This window comes from Chamaea fasciata, unplaced genomic scaffold, assembly GCF_029207755.1.
Source record: "Chamaea fasciata isolate MVZ Bird 193981 ecotype frontalis unplaced genomic scaffold, bChaFas1.0.hap1 SCAF_5, whole genome shotgun sequence".
NCBI lineage: Eukaryota > Metazoa > Chordata > Aves > Passeriformes > Sylviidae > Chamaea > Chamaea fasciata.
Window position 1 is genome coordinate 24,649,781 of NW_027094090.1, and position 27,342 is coordinate 24,677,122.

General features: G+C 39.2%; 1 protein-coding gene and 1 long non-coding RNA gene across 5 annotated transcripts in view; one reads left to right on the forward strand and one right to left on the reverse strand.

Moving 5' to 3' along the window:
• The window catches only part of CAPZA2 (capping actin protein of muscle Z-line subunit alpha 2), a 30,988-nt gene extending 9,452 nt beyond the window's left edge, over nucleotides 1-21,536 (reverse strand). The window contains exons 1-6 of one of the 2 annotated variants that reach the window (XM_066183050.1): nucleotides 21,448-21,536; nucleotides 7,573-7,636; nucleotides 5,579-5,630; nucleotides 4,854-4,917; nucleotides 4,068-4,274; nucleotides 2,823-2,902 (exon numbers count right to left, since the gene is read on the reverse strand). In XM_066183050.1, the coding sequence (XP_066039147.1) occupies nucleotides 2,823-2,902; nucleotides 4,068-4,274; nucleotides 4,854-4,917; nucleotides 5,579-5,630; nucleotides 7,573-7,636; nucleotides 21,448-21,486 (506 nt within the window). In that variant the 5' untranslated portion in view covers nucleotides 21,487-21,536. Of the gene's footprint in view, nucleotides 1-2,822; nucleotides 2,903-4,067; nucleotides 4,275-4,853; nucleotides 4,918-5,578; nucleotides 5,631-7,572; nucleotides 7,682-21,447 lie in introns of those variants that run through there. The other variant, XM_066183049.1, reaches the window with a different exon arrangement.
• A 628-nt stretch (nucleotides 21,537-22,164) lies between these two features.
• The window catches only part of LOC136289342 (uncharacterized), a 31,866-nt gene continuing 26,688 nt past the window's right edge, over nucleotides 22,165-27,342 (forward strand). For 2 of the 3 annotated variants that reach the window (XR_010720766.1, XR_010720765.1), the window contains exons 1-3: nucleotides 22,165-23,337; nucleotides 23,945-24,052; nucleotides 25,112-25,325. This is a non-coding gene — a long non-coding RNA (uncharacterized lncRNA). The remainder of the gene's footprint in view (nucleotides 23,338-23,944; nucleotides 24,053-25,111; nucleotides 25,326-27,342) is intronic. The other variant, XR_010720764.1, reaches the window with a different exon arrangement.

Here is a 27,342-nt window from a genome sequence, read left to right on the forward strand (position 1 = left end):
AAAATCCCAACATACAACTGATAGTCAAAGGAAACAGAGAATGAAATTTCCAATATAACTACACATGCAGAAGATCTTTTCAGCCTCATGATCAGTCAAGAACAGAACAGTTTCCCGAAATATTTACCCTCAGTTTCCATTGTGGGCCATGGAGATTTGTTATTAAAGACCTTTTAACAGGAGAACTTATGAAAGTACCTAAAGCCTCACATGTTCTTTCTCTCTTGTAGTATTAGTTAGGCACACAAAGTCAATATTTTGTTTCTAGGACCTGGATGACTAGATCAGCCAAAGTCACACTTCACCTCAGGCCATCAAAAACTTGAATAGAAGGAACATTAAAGTAGCAAGACTTTCTGCTGTGTTTAACTGTAACTAGGCCTTACAGCTCTTCCAGCATTTCCTTTCCAGGACAACTATTTCCTTCCACAAATTCAGAATCCTTGCCAAAATGCCAAAAGGGTGTTTGAAACACCGGGAAAACAGTATGGGGAGAGCATGGTGTAGTTTCACCTGATTTCTTTACTGTAAACTAGACATTTTCTTATTTAGCTATGAGGTTAGTGAATTAGAAGGTTAGTACTGTAGAGTTAAATTAAGAATGCACAGCAGCTGTCCATGATTTGTCTTGTGTTTGCACTTAAAGAAGGAAAGAAAGCTGACACCATGTGTTCCAGTCCTGCTAATGGTTAGGTGTAGATTCCAGTGTATTCAACAAAGGGAGAGAAAGACACAAAATGTTAAAATTAAGAGCTACTAATGAATCTATCTAATGACACATCTTAGATAGTAACAATGGTAACTCAACTATAAAGCCATTGGTTATTATTTCAGACAATATCCAAATTATCACTGAAAATATAGACTAAGACAATTCAGAAGCTTGTTGGCATTGCTCAGAAAACTGAAAGGGCTGCCCAACTTAGTGACACTAATACTACTAGTAGCCTTATAGACTGACCCACTGTTCATGAGAAAGCTTACATACTTTAGGTACAATTCTAGTTTTTGAACGCCAGGCATTCAATGGCTAGCTAACAGATTTTTTTGCTTCTCAGCCATTCTGTGGTCCCTTGAAGTTAAGATGACCACAGTGTTTCCACTCTGGGATATCTTTTTTGTCCTTAAGTTGCTCTTACCAACAGCAACAACAACAAAAAATTCAAGTTCAGAAGGATTTTTCTGTAGGAAATGCTCTAAGGTAAAAACAACACCAACATCTTTATTTAGCTAGGCTGACTTAGAACATTTTGTAAGAGATTAATTTTCCTCTTCTTTCATTAATAAGCCATCTATCCTACTATGCTGATAGTTTTTCAAATAATCACGAAGTATTTTTCTTTGTTATATATTGGATTTCTATCACCCAACAAACTTACTGTCATAGTAGGCTGACAGACTTCCAAATGCCTAAAAGCTGAAACACATTGAGAATGTGTACTGGCTGTGGCTTGGGCTGGATATCCAGCCATACAGCTGGATAACTGAGGAATGTGGTTAACTTGGAATCCATTCCTCCATCTCTAAGTCTCCCAAACCAATATGCATTTATCACAACTTCCTAAGAACAAGAATTAGATTTTGACTACCCCTGAAAAACGCTTAAAAACATGGTCAATATTTACCTATAGATGCCCAACCATAACTTTAATAAAGAAAATTTTCAAGAAAGATTCTCTCCGTCTATGAAAGGTTGCTGCATATCTGTTCCTCTTCTTTAAAGACTACAAAATTAATTATTTGGAATATCAAAATTCATTCGTAGTTCTAAACTAAAAAGAAAACTAGTATTATTTCAAGTTACTTCTAATATTGATGTTAACTAGTTAACATGCAGACTTAACTAGTCAAGTTAAAAGTACTTATTAAAGAATAAAAGTACTTATTAGCTGTGCAAATTCAATAAAAACCAGTGTACTGGGCAAATAATTTAACTGATACATAGACCTGCTTAAATTAGTATGGATATGTAATATCCACCTTCAGAATTAAAACCCGAAGATTTCTGCACCTCCATTCTGTACCTGTGGGATTACTAATATAAATTGCAAACAGATGAAAAATAGCAAACCAAATAATGAAATACCTTTCTTCTGACAACTGCAATATAAGCTATCTTTAGGAAATTACCTCCTTAACCTATTCCTGATACTGTGATATTTTATTTCAATTCTGGCCAGTTTCCTGTATGGAGCTACACAAAGTTCACTCCGGACTGTGGAAAACATCATTCAACCAAGTTAAAAAAAAAACAACAAACAAAACCCCAAAAAAATCCCCACCAAAAAAAAAAACAAACCTAAAAAAACCCCCAACAGAACAAAAAAAATCTGCAGTTTGTAAGAGTTTATTTCATCCAAAATTCCAAAATCACCTTTATCTGTTTAATCCCAAAATTGATCCCTTAAGTCTCACTGTAAAGTAATTTTTGGTCACCTTCTTTCTCTGAGAAATTCAAACTAGAAGGATCTGGGTTTATTCTGCCAGTCACAAGGGAAGCAAAACAAGCCAAAGCAACTGTATTAGGGAAGACAGTCATGAGTATTGGTGTAAGAAAATTAATCACATATGTCATATGTGTGATATGGAATTTTACAAAGTTCTGCAAAGGAGATGCAGATACACAGTCAGCCATTTTACTTATCACAAAGGAAGAGATTTCGCCAGTTCTGGCAGAAAAACTTGGGAGTGGGGTGGAGGGAGAAGAAGAGTCCCATACAACATATGCATTCACCTTCTTCTCTGAACTAAGGATTATCAGTGTAGTGACACTTATTCAGTTTGCTGTGTTTTACTGTCTGTGGATCCATATGGAAACTTACCAAAAATTTTTTGCTTGAAACTGATGGCTCTCTATGCATGCAATAATGGTTTGCTGTCCATCAATTGTTTTACCATACACCTTAATTAGGAGGGAAAAAAAAAGGCAAAAATAAGAATAGAGTCAAAGTTTGAGTAGACCTTGCTCAAACTGCTTAGATATATGGTTCTACAAAAACTGTAAAATTTCATTTTATAACCATTATGGTTATACATAATATTCTGTACATGAAACAGTATTTATTACAATGCAGAAAAAATCTAAGAATAAAAAACCTGAAGGTCAATCATCTTACCTAAATTTTATATATTGTGAACTTCTTTTTCTAGCACTACAGGAATTCTAAGCCTGTAACAGTGACTAACTACTGAGATATACAGTATTTACAATATATATTTATTATCAGCTGGGTTTCAAACACCAGTTCTACCAACTGTATGACAATTGACACCTGTACAGAATAGCAAAAAGGGCAGATTTGGTCCTCTCTTCTTCTTCTCCCCAAATCAAATACTACTAAAAATTATCTCAGCAGACATCCAATCTGGTTTCCTTTACAGGAACTGGAACTCATCTGACAGCTTGGGAATCCAATTCAACTTGTTCACTCAGCAGCTGATTTACTTTTTCCCCCCCACTAGTTAATTTTTCTGTCACATCAACATAAATCACAGAACAGCTATCAATAGATCAGTTTGCTGAGATTTAAATAGTCACAGGGCTTGTTACAGCAAGCAAATGCTATTTTAGTCCAGACTAAGAGGTTTTATTTTAAGAAGCTATCAGAACCACCAATTCTGGTGATAAGAATAAGCACTTGGATATATAGGAAATATGATGGAGCAAAACCAGTCTGCTTCACTAAGACAGTTTTGTCAGTAAACCAAGCCAAGGCAGACATTTCTATCTTACAGAATTTTTCTCCCCTTTTAAGGAACCAGCCAGATAGCCAGGATGAACAGAATCAACCTGCAGTCGTCCACAAAATGTCTACATGCATTAAAAAATTCAAATAAAATACTTACATACCAAGGTAAATCTTTGCTATGACCTGCAGTAACCACCCACTAATAATCCAATAGCTGAAACATTAAAATTCTGAAGCTTCCCTGTATTTCTCATGAATCCCCAACAGGAATAAGTTATTTACAGTGAAAACTGCCTGTCTTTCTGGTTTACAAATAGTTCCCTTTTAAATTTTATATCTATCTATAGTGGTACAGTGGTTATGTAATTTAGCACTTACTGTGCAGACACCATTTGGATAGTGTTCCTTCACATATGCTTTCATTGCTGTTTCAACTGAATTTCTCCAGGACTCTATGGCATTTTCAACTTCATGGGGTCTAGGATCAGTAGCCTCCTTTCTTAAGTGATCAAATTTAAAAGAAATCTTGTTCTTGGGATCCAGAAATTTTCCATTTCCCAAATCACCATGTTCTGTTATCAAAACCTGTATTAAAAAAATTAAGTTAAATTTTTTTCATTTATATATATTTATATTACATACAATTTATTGAATCAGAAAATTAGTTAGTAACATTTTCTATTCAGTAAAAAAAAAAAGAATGCCATGTGAAAACTTATTATATCCTGCATTTAATGGGAGCCTAATCACACCCAAAGACTTTTATTTTAAACAAAATATGCATACAGCAAGAGAGGAGAATGTGAATATGATACACTGCCTCAGAAAAACAAATCTTGAATCTTACCCTCTTACTGCAACAAACAATGCAAGACAGAAATTCATGTCTTCTGCTATTAAAGATGGAGCAAATGGTTTTTGCAGCTCCAAAACATTGAATTCAGCCAACATCGCAGATTAAAATTTCAAGCTGTTTGGATACCCCTGAGGGATTAACTCATGGGACTGGTACTGGTACTACTGAAGGGGCAGAATCTCAAGTGCCCCTAGAGAGTTTTGGTAGGAAAGATGCATTTCTTTTAATTTTGTTGCCAAGAACTGTTCTAATACCAGAATATCTGTAACAGTTTAAGGAAGATTCCAAGTATTCCATTGTATTCATACCTGTTCATCGTAACCGTCAATTTTTACAGGAGTAAACTGGTCCAAGTTGTACTGTGCAAATGCACTGCAAGAGAAAAAAAACAAAACAACAAAGGCCTGCATCAAGCACAATCTTTTTCCTTAGCAGCAGTTAAGGGATCTAAATAATAGCTAATAATCTGGGCAATGATGCATTAAAAACCTGTATCAATGCTTTACCTAGCACGCCAAAATTCTTGGAATCACTTTGGTTCACTCAGTGCTTGTATTACAGATTCCAACCACCATTACACAAAAATTTACATTCAGAAGTGACCTGATATAGACAAACACCTAAGCTTTACAGTAACCCATGGAAACTGGAGGAACAGACAAAGTTTAGATTCCACAGGGATCCAACCTACTAAGCTACATACCTCCACTCTTACAGATGAAACTAATTTTGGCATGAAAGTACAGTAGGCATAATGTTCTGATACAGAAGTAGGGTCTATGGATACAGAATCTTACAGATGTTCAAGTAACATCTACCATGAAACAGAAAATAAAGTTGCTCTAATCATTAGGATACAAAACAGATCTCTCCTCTGCCAAGAATTTAATCTTGATCAAAGATGCCCAACACACACAATAGAGTTTTACTTGCCAAGCACACATCTTTAAACAAACTGATTACTGATTGTGCAAGTCCTACTGAAAAAACATCTTGCTTTTATGCAACCAGGTATGTGATAGCTGGTACTTACTGGGCTGCTCCTTCCCTGAGAAGATTGTCATTATTAAGCAGCAACCGAACATCTGAAAAGAGGTATTTACAACATGTAAGTACAGTTAACACAGAAACTTGTTTCAGATACATAACAAATATCAACAGACTGCACAAAACAAAAAACCAAACTACTCCATACCCAGAGAGATTACTAGGTAGGAAATTTATTGCTTCATATTTTATAATTTTGACTGAATAAAATGAAAATAATAGTATAGAAATGGATCTCTTTCAAGACAATCTGTCAAATAGATTTCAGTTGTATTCTACAGGCTCTAAGAATCTGTCAATCTAGTTTTTAGAGAAGCTCTGAATGAGAACAGCACAAAATTCTACCAAGTTTCCTTTAAAATGTATGTTACCAGTTCCCTCACACAATATTATTGTTGCTGTATTCTGATGACACTGATATGGTATGCATTGAACTTACTGATTTTTAAGCCTTGCCATTTTTAGTCTCATTCCTAAATAACACTTATAGAGGATTATACACAATAGCATTTTTTCTACCATAAGAAACATATGAATATAAAGTCAACACTCTCCTCAAAATTACTTAGTATTTATTGTGCAGCAAATTTCTCATTTATGTACTTGACTTTACTAGGCAGTGTTTTAATAACAATTTAATTCACTGCTCATTAACTAACCAATCATTAGTCACGCCAGAACACATTAAACCTCTCCTAAATATTTCCAAGGTATCAGTCAAGTGAAAAGAGAAAAAATCTGGAATATATTTAAGGTATTTTTTTCTTTAAAAAACAAGCAAGCAAACCCTCCTGGAAAAAATCAAACTCCCCCACCCAAACCAAAACAAAATAACCTAAAGGAAAAAAAGCACCTCACATACTCAAAAAACCCCCACAATTTACAGAATTTGTATGAAAAGCTTTCTCTCTCTTTTTAAGAATCCAGCCTGAATCTCATTGAACACGGCTCAGGCAATTGTGATCAAATGTTTCTTGTGTGTTTTCAAACACATTGTACTCTGTTACTGAACAGGTAGTTGCAAGTATAAATTAGCATAACAATAGTTTATAAGCAGTACTACTCTGAGAAGTTTTAATAATCTTCAGAAAGCCGAGTTAGTAAGCTGCTCACCTCAAAAATGAATTAACTAATTTAATTTAGTTAATTAAATGAAATTTAACTGATTTTAAATAATAACCAGCCGGCCACAGTTTAACTAAGAACAAGGTACTTTTAAAAGCATTGCATTCTCTAATAAACTTAAGCTCTTTCCAGTCTGACACTGACTGCAGGTTTAGTATACTAAATTTACTTTTTTATTTAAATAGCTTCAGAAACATGTAAGCCACAACTATAAAGCCTGCCTTTTTATACTATATGTATGCCCAAATATCTTGATGACAAGCACTAATTAAAAAAAAAAAACTTAGCTGAAGTTCAGACAACAATAGTTGAAAGAAGCTTATTTTAAGTTTCCTTTCAGTTTACCAATACACACACTAAAATGGAGTGTGCCCAGAATTTAAAGGTTAGAAATGTTTGGAGAAAATTAATATTCTTTCCACAACTGGCATTAGGCAGTAGTCTTTTGTGTATTCAAGTTAAAGCATTCATAATAATATTCCTTCTTAAAAAAAAGGATCATTTTCATTTCAGCTACTTTAATTTTTGTTGAAAAATATATTTGTCTATCAAAGATGAAAAATAAGAGTATGTGTCTTGTAAACAGAAACCCTTGTTACTGTTAATTCATGACTCATTGAAAACAGAGACAAAGCTTGTTCTCACATCCCAAGGAAAAGCAGTACTTCCCTTGTTTTGCATTTAAACTTCAAGTTGTCTTGTGACTGCAAAGCTTATCATGCCCAGCTACAAAACCAGCCCTTACAGCAAGGGAGCTGCTACAATATAAGCTACATGAAATTCAGGAGAATAATCAGCAATGCAATTTTGGATATAAATGCCTTAAATGAAAGGACAGAGCAGACAGATACTCACCATTGAACACCTCGTTGAATTCCCCAGGAGGAGCATGAATTATGAATTTTGCTGCTATACGCACCTTAAATACAAAACCAATAATGTGGTTGTATATACTTGCATTCATTCCTATTCAAAGCAGTTATGCATTACATAGTTTTAACAGCCAGACATGAAATTGTACAACTCCCACTGTTCCGCATATTTGTTCACATTACTTCAACTACTTGGTCTTTATTAAAAACACAGACTATAAAGGTCCACCTCTTCAAACAGAATAGAGGATTATATGTGATGGAAGCAGATAGTGAAATTGAGTCATACATGTTTTCTATTACTGACAAACAGGAAAAGATGAATATAACAAATAAGATCACACATTCAAAAGCTGTGTCAGCTTTCAGTCCATGGATGCCCGGGAATCAATATACAATCCAACAGAGCCAAAAATCATGATGAAGATGCATTTGATCTTTAAAGCTGCTCTTCTAATTTTACGACATATAATTTGGTTCTATACTTTCCAAAAGTATAGACACTGACAGAGTAAGCTTAAAAACACTGCATAGACACTGAAGCTTTTAATTTCACCTGCATCTACTTAAGACCTCTTAGTACCACAGTACCAGCAGATAAAGCTTAAAGACCTTGAGATCTTAATTAGCAATTAATGGCCCTCAACCACAACTTCTTGCAGAGAAAACACAGCATAAGCCAGTATTTCCACTAAAAGTATGCACACCTGCCCTGGCTTTCTCTCTCCTTCTGCTTGCACAAGCCCTTGTACAGCAGCACAGTGAGCAAAATCAGGAAAATTATTGCTCTTTTTTTCCAGACCAGGACCCTGAGCTGGTTCACTACACAGCTGCAGATACATGTACTTGCAAAAAACCCACAAAAACACTTTCTCAATGTGAAACAACTTTTAAACTTCTCAACTATTACCTTACTTGCAGAGTGTCACTTTGCACACACACTTTCATTCATTCTTTTCCCCCCTTGCACTGTTAAAGGCACCCATTATAAAAACTAACTAACTAAATATTGGTTCTCTAACTTAACCTGGCAAAAGTTCCTATCCTTTACAGTTATCCAAGTTCACCAGACACTTAAACCTCTCCTGCATCCTCGATATGGTGTTGCTATTCAAATACAGGGTAGTACCTGAACCAAAGCTTCCCTTTCCAACACCTTCTATTATGTATCTATGGAATGAAGAGCTGGAAAATGCAGTGTCTGGGAGCACTGTTTGAAATGAAGGTGTTTGAGAAGCTCACATTTCATTAACAATATCTAAAAATAACCAAAGAATGCATTTCATCTACACATTTCTTTGTATTTGAAACTACAAAAGAACTGTCTGAGCATGCCAGAGCTCTTGAACTGACAAGAAAACAGCTTTTACAACTGAGAGTAGCAATACAGCCAGTGTTTGGGCCCCTGTTTCTTGATAGGGCCCAAATTTCAGACAAGGGTCTCCAGGAGAGGTGGTTCAAGTTGAAGTGTCCTAGGAGAGCACTTAGCTGCCTCATTAGCAGCGTTCAACCCTCATGAGATCCCAAGCGACCAGCCCAGGCAGCTTTCAGATCACCAACAGCACATGATCATTCGGAGCTGGATAATGGAAACAGAAAAGTTGTCAGTTCCCAACTTTCTAACCTAAATGCTGTATTTTGGATTGCAGACAGCCTTTGTCTTCTACCTTAAATACCTATCATCAGAACACCTACTCAGCTCAATGCTCAAGCCAAAGTAATATAAAGGATGTGAAATAAAGCTAACCTGTGGTATTATTAAAGCACTTAGGAAGGAGAAGGGCAAGGCAGGCTCCAAGGTTTTATCACCAGGACATTTTATCCAATGACCAATTGTGCTGGTTTTGACTGGGGCAGAACTAATTTTCTTAACAGTTGCTGGTAGGAGACTCTTTTGGATTTGTGCTGAACACAGTGTTGATAGTAGCTGTTTTTGTTGTTGCTGAGCAGGGCTTACACAGCCAAGGCCTTTTCTGCTTTTTATACTGACACACTGACAAGGACATTGGGGGTTTCTGGGAGTCTGGGAGGAGACATGGCCAGAACAGGTGACCCCAACAGACCAGGGGATATTCCACACCATATCAAATTATGCTTGCTATATAAAGAGGGAGGAAGAAGGAGGAAGGGCTGGAGATTTTGGAGTGATGGCATTTGACTTCCCAAGTCACCATCACATGTGATGGGGCTCTGCTCTCCTGGAGATGGCTGAACAGCTGCCTGCCCATGGGAAGCAGTGAATTAATTCCCTGTTTAGCTTTGCTTGCATGCACAACTTTTGCTTTCCTTATTAAACTGTCTTTATCTCAACCCATGAGTTTTCCCACTTTTACCCTTCTGATTCTCTCCCCAATCCCACTCAGTGACTGAGTGGCTCTGTGGGGCTTGGTGGCTGCCTGGGGTTAAACCATGTCACCAATTAACAGGGTCAGGGATTAGGCCTGAAAAGCAAGTATTCAGTTGTGTGATTTCAGCATGACTATCACCAGGCTGAGTCCCAGCTCAAGATGAAGGAACATCATTTCTTGATTGCTTGACTTCAGGTGAACAGGACTGCTTACCCCTGCCAAGGCCAGGTTAGTTCTGGGCAAGCAGAGAAACAAGACTTAGAGACATCTGGAGTTGTGAAATAACAGGTCCAGCAGTTTTGGGCAGGCAGCAGCTATAGAAGCAAAATTAAGCAAAACATGGGTGCTCCAACTGCACCCTGAACGACCACATGCTTTAAACTGGTAACATCTGTAAGGTGATACATTAGGTCTATACTAAAACTGCAGAAACTACCTCATTTTCAGCTGTTTTGGTAATATAAATCTGGTTTTGCTTATTTTTTTCATTATCAGTAAAAACTATTCTTATCAGTCAGACAGCTACACTATAAGTAATATTCATTCAAAAGCATTCAGTAGTAACAGATGACCTCAGGACAGACCAACCTAGACATTACTTTTTACAAACATTTTACAAGTAAATTCAATTTCTCACTGATAGGTTTTTCAGTGTGAAAATGCATCATAGATGACACTTTTTATAGAACAGACAAATTCAATCATGCAAATTTGGAATGAATACCTCATCAAGTTAAGTATATTCATGTTGACAAAAGCAAAAAATCCAATGTGTTTTCAGAAGTTGAGAGTGTGTCAGCTAAGACACTCTCTGTATTTTGCTAACCTGCCTTTGTGAAGCCAATTTAAAAGTAATCCACTTTCCTTGAGCAGTTGAACTGAATTAACTTCTCTGTGACGAGTATCTGATACAGCCATTATGTCCCCAGTTCATACATACAGGAAGCCCATATAAAATAATTAAATCCAGTAGTCACACTTAACACGTTAGAACTGAAAAGCACTTGCAGATTTATTGCAAATGAATTTTTCCAAAAATAAATGCTCTAAAGAGGGCCTCTGTTTTTTAAACCCCGACTGATACTGAAGGATAAATGAATGCACTTCCAAGAGCCTCTACGAGATTCGCATCTCCTCCTTTTGGCAGCAAAAAGCCTCTGGCTCAGCTATTACTTGGGGAAGCACTATTAAAACAATGGGATAGTCCATATAAAATATGATGTTCATGGGCAACTAAAAAAATATAAATTAAAAATGCACATAACTAGTAATGCAAAGTGACAGACAAAAAGCTAAACTGGTTTTTAGTCAATCTGAGATAGGAAGTTCTATCTGCTGAGAAGTTTTAAGAAAATCAATCAGGTGCATTACAGTTGTAACCAATGCTGATTGTTCAATGCATTGAGACTTCAAAAAACTGATTTGAGCAAGCCAAAACAGAAACATCACAATATCTTAAGAATCCAAATGACAAAACCTTTTCCCATTCAAGAGAACTGCACCTCTCCACGCAGTACAAGAAACTTATACATGTCGCAGCAAGTAACAAAAATTTGTTACAGTTGAATCTTCCTCTGGAAAACTCAAAGACATAAAATACCTGAAGTTTATTCACTTATTACTGTAGTTACTCCCAAAACACTACCTGAAGTTTAAGGCAGTGTTTTAGTGATGTAGATTTGATTTACAGACAGTTTTCAGCTTCAGGTCTTCAGAGTGGCAAGAAACTATAAACTTCAGACTTCACTAAACCAGAACATCTGATTACCAGTGATTCACAAAAACCCAGCTTTTACCACAAACCTGTTTAAGGAACCATGCATTTTCTGTATTGAATTTCTTGAATGCAAAAACCCCTGATCTATATATGTTTTTTATTAATCATTTGTGAAAGTTTGAACATTAATTTGGACTAATCACACAGAAGCTGAGAGCAAGTTTAAAAACAAAGAATCAAAATTACTTCTGAAACACTGAGAAGGGAAGCATTCCCCACTGCAGCCACTATTTATCCAGTTTTCACATTCACACCACTCTCAGTCTTGCTTAAATTGAAGTCTGCTCTCAGTAGCTAAGAGCTACCAATTTCACAATTCAAATGAAGCCAAATGCTACCCATCAAATCAGTTAAAAGTTTATCAAACCTACAAGCTTATTGATTTTATAAGTTAACTATTTCAATTAAGGTAAAAATTCATACAGAGAAGCCTGGCAAAAGAGAAAACGACAGGATTGCTGTATGTGATGAACACGATTATTAGGCATTATGCCTAATTCTTTATTCTGCTAGAGATTAAAACAGTTGGTCTATCAACAAATGCTGTAACAATCACTCAGTTACAGTAATATTTGCAGTTTTCAGCCTACACAAGCAAAGAGCAATGTAGCAATGTACAGAATGGTGGCAGTTATGCTAAATCTCTATTTTTTCCATACTTCTGCCTTTATTTCACAATTTCATTTTTCTCAATGCATGATACCCATCACGTACATAGAGAAAGCCTACTTCTCTATCTTTTCCAGCCTAAGACATTCTGAAGTTTGTTTTATTTTTAAGAAGTTATACATAGCAGCTTCAAAAGGCCCGAGACCACTCTTCCTGTTGGTGGCTCATGAGAAGCGACACTGGTTGGAGAGGCCGACCTTGTGCGCTGTCTGTGCCTATATATGGTCAAGGAGCAGCGCTCCCACTGCAGCGCTCTGCGGTGCCGCCGTCAGCTGCAGCTCCGCCAGGCAGCTCGCTCCTCGCTCTCTGCTAAGGCGCGTCTAACAGTAACAGAGACGTTAAAACTCTTCCTCTCTCGTTTTTCTTTCCCCCCTTTTAACTCGACGGAAACACAGTTATTTCACAGTTGTATTTGCTAGGCATCCTGACAGCTCACTGCCTCAATCAACATTGATGCTGCACAGAAAATACATGTTGATAGGCCAGGATGTAGTGAAACCACACACTCACCCTTACTCTTTCCTACGCATCCGTTATTTCAAACTCAGAAACTCAGCTGTGAACTCTTTGCACTCCTTCCTCTACACTCACAACAGGTCAAAGTTCACTGCTCCACAGCAATAAAAATGACATAGTGAAATAGATACTAAAAGCCCTTTTTACCTAAGAAATTGCATGAAAATTTTTGGGGGGGGGGAGGGGGAGGGGGAGGAAGAGAGAGGGAGTGCAAAAGATTCCCACGATAATTTCCACTCAAAGACAACTTTGTTGCTAATCACAGGGGGGGGAAAAAAGAGCTTCCCAAAGTTACTGTCATCACTGTTACAGCAGCCTCAAAGCATTGTACGTCATGCATTTACGTTCTGGATTCCTGAGGGTACCCTTGCTATCTTACAACACACAATGAATCTCCCACTCACAGAAACCTGTGTTTGACACAAAAAAAAAAAAAAAAAAAAAAAAAAAAAAAAAAAAAAAAAAAAAGGTGAGATATCACATCCAGAAGGGAGCCCCAGGAACAGCAGAGTCTAGAGAGCTCTGTTCTCAGTCATGCCTTCTGTGTAGTTCTTGTTGAAAACCTGTCTACAGGCAACTAAACAAATGGGTTTGTCTTGACCCACTTAACTCTATTTACAGGTAGCTACAGGGTTTTCTCACAATTAGCTCATAGTCACATAAATATTAACAGACTGATGTAAATGAAGCAAGTTTGAATTCTCTTAAGCTCTGTAAGTCACACTCAAAATAAGGGATACTTCTTGTACTCACTGGAGTGATACTGGACATAACACTTATCCAGTTTTATTTAGTTCTGAGTTTGATTCAAACTTTTGATTTGAGTTCAGCTTAAGCTGTATCATTATTTTTCAATATGCAGCTTTGCTGTTCCTTATAAAGCAAAACTGCTCAGACATCTACCACTCAAAATGAATTTTGCATTGACATATATGACACATCAAGGAGCACAGTCTAAGGTTCATGTACTTGCAAGATACAAAGCTTGATGCTCTGTCCAAACATCTACATAGTTTTTGACTTTGTAAACCCTTCAGCGTTTAAAGAGAATGTAACTGGCTTCTGGTTTCGATAGCTAGACACCTGGTAGTACTGGCTCCAAATGCTCATTAAATCTTTAGGTTAGATACTTCCCAGGATGTTACACCAGTATTTTTACAAACTCTTGTGTATCATCAGTGCTCATCTATTTCTGTGACTATTCAGACAAGCAAATTGATCTAGCTAAAGAATAGCTTTAGAAGGTGGCAAGAAGATAGCAACCAATTTAGCTAAAAGAGAGCTATTAATCCATGTCAGCAGCAAACAGCCTTCACAGCATCTCATGAAACCTCACTGTTCCCACGGCGTAACAGCATCCCAAAACATGCATCATCTCACACAAACAAGGAATAAAGGCAGCGACTCTGGTAGAGAGGGAATGAATATAAAAGGAGTGCTGCAACAGCCTTCCTACTAAGCTCAACTGAAAACTCACTGTAGTATCCAATTCACTTCTGCTTCTAGAAGACCTAAGGAAACAAACCCTGTAAAAATGTGGTTCTGTGGCACAGGAAAGGAGGGGCACATTCCATACCTATGGCTTTGACTGAACAGACATTTCCTTAATTGTAATGCCTAAAGCTGCATTGCATCTGTAGAACATGTGTTTTCCTCAATTATTTTTAATGCACAAGTATTTAAAGGGTATGTAACAGTACCAACACTTAACAGTGGTGCAAAAAGAAAATCTTACATGATGTGTGGTAATTTAGCTGCATTTTTTCTACCTGACTTGAATAATGAGATTTATTTTCAAAAATAACCACCTTGAAAGGTGGCAGATGCTTCACTGTAGGGCCTTTCAGCAGAAGGGTATCTAAATATCATAAAAGTCCCCATCTTAAAATCTCTTTACACACCACATCATATAAAGAAGGATTAAAAAAACACAATTTCAAAGCAGGACTCCTGAAAGTCATTGTATCAGGCACAGATAGCAAAAAGGAATATGAAAGCAATGGATGTTATTTGGGTAATACACAAGAATAACCATAAAAAAATTACAGAAGGTAAACGTCCCCCATGTTATTCTGCAGTTACATTTATTACTCCTGAGTATATAGAATTGGAAACCTTTTATTATATATATATATATACACAGCTATTTATGTGTATAATGTATATATTTATATATAACTAATAGTAATTATATATAAATACATACAATAGCAGCCAAGCAACTGCATACTCAGCTTATGGATCATAATTAATTCGAGATAGACAACAGAAAAGCAGCATAAAAAAATTATTTCCTTGCAAAAGTCATTTGTTGAAATGAAAATTGAAAAAGCAGTAAAACTTTACATTTAATGAAAAGCAAAAGCATTAACTTTTATTTGAGAAGTAAGTGGCACAAGAAATGACTAAGACTTCACAAAGAAAGAAACTGACAGTGTCACCTCCCTCCCACATAAAAACCCAAGATGTGTGTTACAGGGACATCAATACACATGACCCTCAGTTGGAGCATCGAGGTGAGGCCCCTCTTTCCCAGCACTGATTACAAAGTAATCCACTGTAAGCTAAAAAGCACTTGGTTCATATCTGCAAAGTATTCTTCTACTACAAAGCCCAAGTTTTTTAAGTGATTCTTCCTCCTAGGCCAAGATCATTTGTTATAATGATAAACCCAAATTATAACAAATTATAATTTGTTATAATATAAGCCCAGATTCAACAGCAGTGGGGAGAGAAAAGGGAACATAACGGAGCTTGCCCTCTGAAAATTGATAGAATAAGGTACCACCCTAACTGTTATGTCTCCCAATTCCAGTGTCTTAAAATTCCCTCTCAAGGCTACCTATTCAAGGTTTTAATGCCTTCTGTCAAGCTAAGAAAGTATTTGAAGTATTTTACATTTCAGAAGCTTTTTTTTACTCAAGGATTAAAAAAGTAATTGCCACATGCTCAAAAACCTGCTTTCATTTCTCAAGGAGCATTTTAAACTCCTTTACATCCCAATTCCAGAACCTGAAAGTGTTCAGGTATAGTATACAGGGCTGCCTGCAAAAAATACATGGGCTTGCTAAATAATGCAGCTAAAACCCTTTTCCTGTTCTGACTGCCAAAATTGAAACCAACCAAAACCAGAATTTCACAGCAGAACTGGAGGTTGAAGACTGTATTGGTAGGCAATAGAACTATATCTATTATATCATTAATTAATGTCTCCAGTTTCATCACTGTATTTGCCAAGAACTTGTTCTATTACTCTATTTTTGCTTCATTTTGTTTCTCTTACCTACTTGAACTATGAGGTTTCCTAGGCAGCAAGCTTCTGCAAGAAGTTTTGAGAGTATAAAGCCAGCAAGAAGGGGGCTTCTGATGGTCCTGAGGTGCCACTGCATTATGAGTACTCCCTAACAAGTAGAAGTCATAATCCCCAAAGGATACCTGATTTCTTCAAACTAGTACCAAGGGAAGAAAACATGATCTGAAGTTTTAGAATACACTGATCTTTTATTTATAATAACAGGTTTCATTTGTATTCATCTTCAAGCTTCAAGTAACCACTTATAACTTGCCAAAAAGGCAAACAAATTTTTTTTGCACAGTAACTTACTATGGAGATACGCAGGGAAAGACAATCAGCACTGTACACAATTTGTAACAATTTTAAATTAGGAAAAGTTTCTGACCACGGGGGCTTAGACAAACATTGCAACACCTCACCCAGACAGCCAGTATAGTCTCTGTCCCTGGAGATACCCAAAAACTCAAAGGGTAAGTCCCTGAGCAACCTTATCTAAGCTGGCCCATTTTGACTAAGCAGCATTTGAGTTACCTTCAGAAATTTCTTCCAGCCAGTATGACTGTAGAAGTAAACCAAGTTATTATTTGCAGTTATACATACAGTATATGATTGCTTCTTCAGAGTGTTTAGCACTTACCCAAGAAAGTGATTCAAATATCTATTCTGTCCTTCAATCTCAATGCTATTGATGCATTTTAGTTAAAAAAAAAAAAAAAACAACCCCCCTCCAAAAAAAAACCCCAATCAGCCAAAAAAGTAACAAAAAAACCCCAAACAAACAAATAAAATCACCCCTAACTCAAGACAACACACTATCTTCACACACATTTTCATGTATAACCTGAAAAGGACATGAAAATCTTAAATCTTGGAAGGCCTCCAATATTCAAAATTACATGTGAGTCTGAAAAGCACTCCAAACTTCCTCATTCTTACTAAAGAATTTCATCAAAATGTTATCAAGGACACTTGCACGACTTTAAGTTTACTTTATAGATTACAGTGCAATTATACCCAGAAAAGGTTATTCAAATGCAGTCCCTATCACCTACAGTCTCCAAGTCTCATTTGACACAATTCTGAAAGTCAGAATTCTAAATCCTTTCAAAATGAACGATGTAGAGCACAGGAGTTGCTTTAACACATGTAAATTAGAAAAGTAACATTTCTTCTATCAAAAATTCTGCTAATGCTTTCAAAGTAGTTTTAGGAAAAAAGTTTATATGTGCATTAAGAAAAGTAGCTGAGCCTCCCACATTGGTGGGCTTTTACATATAAGTGCAATCTGCTGCCAATGTGTTACACTTTAAAGACACCATTACAGGTGAGAGATTCATTTTATTGGCCTGGACTTTTCATTCCAAAACACCGACATAAGAAGTGGGTTTTCCTTAATCTGACAAAACTACACTGCAGAGTTAGGTAAATTAGGTGTCAAAATCTACAAATCTAAGAAGTTACAAAGTTACCAAAAGCACCAGGAAATACCTGGAAGCCATCCAGGCTCATTTTCACAAATGGGACTACTTCCTCATTGTAAGAGAAGTGTCCTTCTAATCACACTGTTAAACCCCATCTTTCTGAAAAAGTGAAATTACTGAGATATAAGCTCACTGAAAGATGTGTAGTTCATTTTTTTAAAAAAAAATGTGGTTGAAAATTGCCATATTTATTATGTTCAGCATTTTAAGGAATGCAGGACCTAATTTAGTATTTAAAGACTTCATGTGTTATCCCTTCCTCCCTGAAGGCATCCTTATTTTCTGAGGCTTTATTCTCAAGTCATACACAGCTATTTAACTCCTGTATTTTGTAGATTCACATTAAAAACAAAAACCCCAAACAAACCTACAGAAAACATATCCCTTCAAGTCACCAAAAATGGACTAGAAAACACTAGTTTTATGATTTAAATAGTTTTTGTGCTGTTTTTCGTTTGTGCCATTGTTTGTAAATGAGTATTGACATTTTTACAACTTTTACAGTGAAATCAGCACCTTTCATCAATTATGGCCTATATTCATGTAGATAAATTGTACCTTTAATATTCCCACTAATATGCTTCTAAAAATATTTTTATATATGTTTATTAGTTTGTTGTAGCTGCAGGTAAGAAAACTATTTCTAGATAAATTGGAATAAAACTGAACTGCAAAAAAATGGTTACTAGAGTTCAACAAAGCTACTTCAAATATCCTGCATACATAAATAGGTTCTGCATTCAAAACGACAATGTGTTATCTCTAAGAAGGGTGCAGAAGTGACAACTTTGTTTCTTGGGAGTTCAGGGCTTCAAGATTTCCACCCCTCACACCCCTTTTTAAATAAACAAACGGAATCAATAAACAAACAAACTTATGTTATTCAACATACCTAAAAGGTTCTGAAATTTCATTGACCTATGTGAATAAGGCAACTACAAAACACTCTGGAACACAAAAGCATTCTCTAGCACTGAAAAACTGCAGCTCCTGGATGCTAAAACCAGTAACTTTCACAGGAAATGGTCCAACTTCAGATCTGTGGATCTACACAAATTTAACACACCTTATTTGCTACAAACAGTCCTCGTATTTTTTATTTTTTTAAAGCTTGTTCAAATTTATTGTCACAGTCATTGCATCATTGAAAGAAAAACAAGGCTTCAAAAATCTCTTCAAAAATGTGAATCTAAGGAACAAGATAGAGTTCAAAACCACCTAAGCAACCTTGAATATTGAAATGCTCTTTCTGGTTCTTCTCCTTCCTTGGTTTTAAAGATTCTTTACCTGAACTGTAGCAATCTGGTTTGCCATTATTCCAATTATGCCCCTTTCTATATTCTCAATTATGCTGAACACTGCAAGTTTTAAACTTGAATTACGCTACAGCTAAACACAGTCATCTTAAATCCAGCAATCATAAGGCATATGGAACTGCCTTTGCAACACTCAGATCTTTTGATTAAATGTGAAGTAAGGTATGAATCAAAGACCTTTCTGAACTTGTCCTATCATTACATCACTCAATCTCCTACTTATTTGTGCTCATACAACTTTATCACAAGTTGGAGACAAAAAAAGTTCTGTTATTTGGTTCACCTTCTTTCCTCCTTGAATTTTAGGAGTTTCAGGGTTCTAGTTATGTTTCTACTGAAATTATCTACAAAACTACATCATCATCATCACCTGCATCAGCCTTCAATAGTATGAATTCTGTATCATGGGAGAAAAGTATATAAAGGAGTAATGTGATTTATTTCTCATGAAAATCAGTGTTTGCCTCTTTGCATCTACTCCTGCATTTATTTATAGTCCCAACTGGATGAGTGAGAAGGGTGTGTTTGTCAAATCCCGTCCAGCTGACTTTTTTTTAAGCTCAGTAAAACTCAATACTCCAAATAACATTTTTAATTTGCAATGATGGCACAACTTTATGCATCAGAAATAAAATCTTGAGGTATTACATGTATATTGCCATTTGTATATTTTCCAGGACTTTGCAGTGTTACCCATCTTTGTTTTCTTAGCCAATAAAATATACTATCAGGCTTGGAAAATTCCACTCATACAGGACAATCAATTTTGTATGGGACTGATAGAGAAATCAATTTAAATTTACAATGGATGAGTGCTCACTCTATTCACTTTCATCAAGGCAGGAGGAATCTCTATGAGTCCCTGCACTCATTTTCAGAGAAAAGAAAAAACGAAATTAGTGAGTGGAAGAAAGTTCAGAACTTAACTCCATCAGCCACAAAAGCACAGACAGCGCTTCCAACATTATACAGAGATAAGATTAAACTGTTTTGTATTATTTGACAGGACAAGAAGCAATGGGCACAAAATGAAACACAAGAGGTGCCATCTGAGCACAAGGAAACACTTCCTCACTGCAAGGGCGACCAAGCACTGCCATAGGTTGTCCAAGGAGGCTGTGGAGTCTGCACCTCTAGAGATTTTCAGAAGCAATCTGCACCTAGGACTGGGCAGCCTGCTTTAGATGACTCTACAAAATGTTGTCCAAGGATCCCTTCCAATCTGAACCATTCAGTGACGGCAAGATAACTTGCAGTCAAAATATTTTCAGCATACCTTCTGGAACAATGTACTTGATTAGTGTTACTTGTATTTTCTATAAGGGGCTAGAAGAAACGCAATTACCGCTTATACCTCTGGGTCACATTGCTACTTGTATTAACAGAGAGGTGGCATTGAAATGTGAACTAAGTAGAGGAAGGCAGAGTCTTCAAACTTCTTGGGGAGAGGACAGCAAGATCCTGGTGCGGTGCACCCATAGGCATATCAGTGCATCTCTACTTACAAAACAGGGTCAAACAGCAAATCCGCCTTACTGTAACCACTTAGATATTTTAGACATCCTTTTAAATTCAAATAAGATTGAAACATCATTTATTGATGCCTTCCACATTTGAATCATCTCACAATTTCCATGGACATGAAAATATTCGTTTTTAAAGTGGGAAGTGAGCAAGAGCATGCATTACATAAAGGCAGGAGCAGTGCACCAGCACATGTACACAAAACACCACACCCTAGCTTGGAAACAGGCAGCTCCTGTGAAGCTGGATCTCACAGAAGATGACAAGGAGCAGTGATAACTGAAGTCTCACAAAACATCCCGCTCCTTCTGAAACTTTTCTGGAAAAATCTGCCCTAAATTTGAGTTCCCAACTGCCTCAAAAAGAGTACATGGTATATCTCGCTAACACGGTCCCCTGTGCTCCTTGACCTCACACTTCCCCAATTACTGTCTCCTAACAGGAAGCAAAACAGCCTTCCTCATCCCCACAGCTCCTTCTTCTCGTAAGTCACATGTATCCCATCCCCTCCCGGAGCCTGCGGGGGTTCCTAGGGACAGCAGGCCGGGTGCCTCGAGGCAGCCGGCCGGCACGGGCACGGTGCCTCGGGAACGGGAAGTGGAGGTGGGGGAAGGGAAAGCCCTTCCGCGTCTCTCCCGCCTCTCCCCGCCGTCCCCGCGCCCCGCACGCCGGGCGGGGGCGGCCGCGGGGACCGGCAGAGCGGCCGCCGCCCCCGCCGGGCCCCGGGCGCCGCCCCCGCCGGGCCCGCACCGTACAAGGCGCGGCGGGAGATGCGGCCGGGCCTGCCCCGGCCTCCCCCCGACCCTCCGCCCGCCCCTCCTGCGGCCCGGCCCGGCTGCGCCGCCGCGCTGGAAACGGGAGCCCCGCCGCCTCGGAGGGACGGAGGACAAAAGGGCGGCGCGGCTCGGCGCAGCGCATCCACCCATCCCTACCTTCTCCTCGTCGGACAGCTGCTCCTCCAGGTCCGCCATCTTCCCGTCCGGCTGCGCCCGCCCCCTCCCGCTCCTCCTTCCCGGCAGGAAGGGCGGGACCCGCGCGCGCCCCGCGCGGAGGCGGCGCCTTGTGCGCGCGCGCGGCGGGCGGGGATCCCGCGGCGGCGGGGCGCGTGGGGACTGGGAAATGCGGGACCCCGGGGCGGAGGGGCGCGTGGGGAATGGAAAATGCGGGATCTCGGGGCGCGTGGGGACTGGGAAATGCGGGACCCCGGGGCGGAGGGGCGCGTGGGGAATGGGAAATGCGGGACCGTGGGGCGGAGGGGCGCGTGGGGACTGGGAAATGCAGGACCCCGGGGCGGAGGGGCGCGTGGGGAATGGGAAATGCGGGACCGTGGGGCGGAGGGGCGCGTGGGGACTGGGAAATGCGGGACCCCGGGGCGGAGGGGCGCGTGGGGAATGGAAAATGCGGGATCCCAGGGCGGAGGGGCGCGTGGGGAATGGAAAATGCGGGATCCCGGGGCGGAGGGGCGCGTGGGGAATGGAAAATGCGGGATCCCGGGGCGGAGGGGCGCGTGGGGAATGGAAAATGCGGGATCTCGGGGCGCGTGGGGCGCGTGGGGAATGGAAAATGCGGGACCGTGGGGTGGAGGGGCACGTGGGGAATGGGAAATGCGGGACCGTGGGGCGGAGGGGCGCGTGGGGAATGGGAAATGCGGGACCGTGGGGCGGCGGGGCGCGTGGGGACTGGGAAATGCGGGACCCCGGGGCGGAGGGGCGCGTGGGGAATGGAAAATGCGGGACCCCGGGACGCGTGGGGAATGGAAAATGGGAGATCCTGGAAGGGTTTGAACAGAGACTGGAGTTATGGGCAGCCAGAAGTGAAACTCACAAAATCAATTAGGTTGGAAAAGATCTTTGAGATCATCGAGTCCCACCTCTGAGGAGCACCACCTGTTCAATTAAAGCATGGCATCAGTGCCACATCCAGTTTCTTCTTAAACAGCTCCAGGGACAGCAACCGCCCCCAGCTTCCCTGGGCAGCCCACTTGCAAATCTAATCGCCCTCTCAGTGAAGCAATCCCTCCTGACATCCAAAACAAACCTTCCCTCGCACAGCTTAGGGCTGTGTCCTCTTGTCCTGTCTCTGGTTGCCTGGGAGAGGAGCCCGACCCCCGCCTGGCTCCAGCCTGCTCTCGGACAGCAGGAGAGTGTCCGGGCTCGGCCCCACCGCGGCCGGCGCTCCGTGCGGGTCAGGGGGAGCCGGGGCTGGGCCTGGGGCGCGGGCACCCCACAGGTGCGCGGGGAGGTTGTGGGAAGCTCGGTCTAATACCAGCGACAGAGAAATTCGTGAAGTGATTTGTACTGTAGGACATTGGGCATGGAATGAGGTCAGTGGGAAAAAAATAAGTAGATTGGAAGACTTTTACCTGCGGAGAGGAATTGTGGAGAGTGTCATCCAGCGATGTGACATTGCAGGTAGACAGGGGTTGGGGATGATGATGTGCAAGGATTGCCTCTGGACTAGGGGTTACTCTTTGATAACATTTAAAAATACAATTTCTTGATGTCCAGCAGTGTATTTCACCTCAGTTATGATGAACGAGGAAAAGCCGATCATTGATGGGAAAATCACAGGGGTTGAAATACACCTACGTCAGTCATGGTTACTTAATGTAGCCAGCTTTAAGCTAAAGGATCTTCTTGTGCTATGGAGTTCATCCACATCTGTCTTTCTTGCACAAGTATTTCTGCACAAATGTTGCCAATGTGCAGTAGAGCAAAATATGCCTATATCTGTAGAATTTTCCGGGGCTGTTACTCTAGATGCTGTAGGAGGACTGTCGCCTGAAAATGAAGGAAAACAACAAAGCGTCATTTAAGCCAAATGTGGGTATTACAATGGCACAAAAACAGTATATAATGAAAGCATGTAAATGAAAATAAGTAAAAGTAATTAATGTATAGGTTGGACAGCATGGCTGGTTCAGGACAGTTGAAGAAAGATTTAAAATACCTGAAGCCATGGAGGGTAAAGATAATGGACAGTAGTGTATTTATGTCAGGAGCAAGATAAACGACAACCAAAGCTAATATTTGATAAGACCATTGCTAGATTTAGAGTGAAGTATAGAACAGAAAATGTGCATCTAAGGGATATTTGGAGTTTGAACATTTTACATATATTATTTGTACTCAATAATAAAAGGTAATGGTCTGTAGCAGGGAACAGCATTGTGCAGCATTCGGTGTCATGCAACAGTACTTTATAACTTCCACCCAAGAGTCTTAAGAGTAACTACCTGAGGTCTGTGAAATGCTCCTGTTAATTTTTAACACACCTTGGGATTTGCCAGCTGGGGGATATTGCCGTGGGTGTTGCTTTATTTAATATGTATCAGGAAGATAGTTCAAAAAGGTAGATCTTCTCTGATAAATGTGAACAGTTCTCTTACAAGTTAATATATCTGTCTGTTGTATGTACCATGTTTACCAGATTTTTCTTGGAAGTTTGCTGAAACTAACATGATGAAGTGAATGATTCAGAAGAGGATGTGTAGTCATCATAGAAACTGACATGAGTCTTCTTAATGAACCCGTACAGGTACTTTACTGTGACCTTAGGACTTAATGGGAAATGAATAATCATGCAGAAATAATGTGACTTTGTATTTTGTGACTAAAGTATTTTGGAGTGTTTGTGTGTCTTCTCAGGATGAATATGGAAATTTCAGAGGGATCTTAAAGGAGGACTAAAAGTCCTGGAGATACAGAAAAAAATGCAGGTTATGAGGCTTAAGGATGTCAAGATTGAGAAGTGATTTTGGATATAGCAGTGATGCACGAGTTAATTTTGAATTTCAGCTTCATCTTCTAGGAAGTCATATATCTCTGCTTGCTCTTTTAAATTGAATACAGCCGATTTCCAAACAGTAAATCTCATATATAATATATATTTTTTTCATTTGTCTGTGTCTCTAGACATTGATCAAAGGCTAATTTGCACTACAATCACATACAGAACAGCAAGATATCCTATTGCTTACTAGCTAGCTCATGTCTTAGCAGCTGTCTAGTCCCACTGTGTGAAGCTCCCCATGGGCTAGCAGATCTGTCTGATGAGCAGCACGTGGTTTAGTGATGTAGTGAGAGAAGAATTATTAATTATAAAAAGAACCCACCCACCTCCCAAACAACAGCTATTGAGTTTTACTTAATCTGATCAGACATAGTAGAGCTATCAGTCCAGTGCCTTGCCATTTCACTGTACTGCTTCTGTCATTTTTTTCTGTGTTGACTCTGTAGAGCCAGACCCCTGGCCCTTGAGTAGCATTGGGAGAGAGAGCACAGAGCTCCTTAGTGCATGGTCTCCCTGCAGGGCTACCAATATGGCTTGAGAGAAGTGCAGTTTCTGTGTAAAGCCATCCTGAAGATTGGCAATGAGGTGATAGGGCACAGTGATTAGCACAGCACACCTCTGTCCTTCTGCTCTAGCCCCAAACATTTACATAAACAATGCAGAAAAAAAAATTATTCATTCTTCTTCATCAAGGCAGGTGATTGACATTTTATCTATTGCATCTGCTCAAAGGACAAACTCATGAGAGGTGTATTTGGGGACTACTTGTTTAAACTGGAGAATGTACTATATTCTGTTTTCTAGGACAAAGATGGACTCTGGCCGAGCTCTGAGGCTGGCTCAGGTGGTGCTCCTGGCAGTAGGAAAGGAGGAGTGCCCAGAAAGGCATGGCAGCCTGTGTCCCTGATGCCTGCTCCTTTTATGGGAAGCTCCTTCTTGCATCCTGATACCTGTTGGAATAAATCCTGATGTTCCTGTGAGTTGGTAGGAGACATACTCCAGTTCCTGGGTTTCCCAGGTATGTATCAGATCTTAAGGCCTTGAGAACAGTCTACCAAATCGCGTCTGTATGTTTGGGGACTTACTGTTTGCAAGCCTCTCAATTTTCTATTTATAACTTAGAGATCCTTAGCAGTGAGAGCAAATAGGCTTGTTGTAGAGAAGTTGAATGGTAAGTCCCTACAATAGTGTTGGAAAGAAAGCTGTGACAGGAGGGAAAAGATTAACAAGTATAACTGTAGAGCAAGCCTGATAGTGAGCTTCCTTCTTAGATAGCACTTAGGATACTGTAGGCCATAATGGATATTCAAGGGAATGACTCAGTAGCCCTTCATCCACTGTGGAGGTGGTTCTTAGAATCATGGAACAGCTCAGCTTGGAAAGGACCTTGAAAGATCAACTGGTCCAACCTTTTGCGGGAAAGGGAGCATAAATGAGGTTTGTCTAGTGCTCTTTCCAGCTGAACTTTCCAATTGCCCCATCTTGGAGGTTGTTCCAGTTAATGTTTGTTCTCACTGTAAAAAATGTCTTTCCTATAGCAAGATTTTTGTTGCTACCTTAGAATTTACTGTCATTTGGATTTTTGCTCATGAAGTTCATGGTCCCGCTTATTGTGGCATTTTTTAAATTGTTACGCTATTCTTTATGCTTTACAACCATAATACTTTCACAAATTTTGTTAATTTTGCACCATATTTTATGTTTTTCATGGAGACTATGGATGCAATAACAAACTGGATAGTTAGAGTGTACTACTTTTATCAGTTAGAAGCGTCTTTAGTTACACATTTACCTTAAAAGCTCTTTGTAAGTTCCTCACAGGATTGTATTCAGGTCTTATCCATGCTTACTTTGTGACTTCCTATTCTGTTTCTATTCTTGGAAATGTTCTCGCCCCATCCCCTGCATGAATAGTCAGTTACATAGCTTGCCTTACATAATTCAAATTCAAAGTCTAGTATTTGCCTTTCTTTTGACATGTACCCATGTTTTAGGGAGTAGATACCAATGTTGTTACTTAGATTTATCTTGAAATGCAGACCAGTAGTTTACTTTAGTGGTTACAAAAAGATTTAGTTCTCCCATAAATTGAGATGCTTCGAAGCAGAGTGGAATTATTTATTTGTGATACAAAATTTTTATCCGGGGATGGGAATGTACAAAAGGAGGGTGAAAAAGAGCAAGTGTTGCGCATTTTAGAGAAGGGCAGCCAAAGAAAGGAGATACTCCTGGGTCTTATTGGCTGCTCCTCCAGCAGAGACAAGGAGGTATGAGGGCAGTGGTCAATAGTGCAGCAACATCTGCAAAGAGCTGAAGTCAACAAGAAGATAAGGATGACGTGCTGCATACTGAACCATCTACTTTTGATTCTAGTCAGTCTCAAACTAGCTTTCTAAGTGGGCAATACTTACATATTTTCACATTCTTCTGATTCTGTAGCCTATATTCTTCAGGCATAGGGGATCTGATTGTAGGTTTCTCCAAATGTGTTAGTTATCTTTTCAGTCTTAGTATATTAGCTTTTTAAAAGCTACAGTGTTAGCTATTAAAATGTCTATAGTGGCCAGCTTCTTTTCTTTACCTGTCCTTTGACTCCTTGACCTCTATATTGTTTGATAAAATTGTCAGACTTGAAAAAGGGCTTAATCCAAAATTCCCTGAAGAAAGAACCCTGATTTCCTGCTGAAATTTAAAAGGAAGTACTGTCAAGCAAAGAAGATTAGTGACTTCTTATAAAACATCTTTCTTTACAGAAAATCTTCTCTCAATTCTGATGCAATGTGATGAACAACCGAATAACAAAAGTGCATTTTAAAAGTGTTCTTGAAGTTAGCAGTGCGTGATAGATTGCTAGAACTGAGCAATTTTAGGGGCTTAAATAAAAACACTAGAGTTTGCAGGAAAAATAGGACAACTAGAGAACTTTTCTGTAAGATTGTTTACAGGGTCTATGGAGAAGTTGCTGACTTAAACAATCTGTACTAAAGTGCTAAATATTTTATTAATAAATTATATCATAGCCATGTGCTGTTATA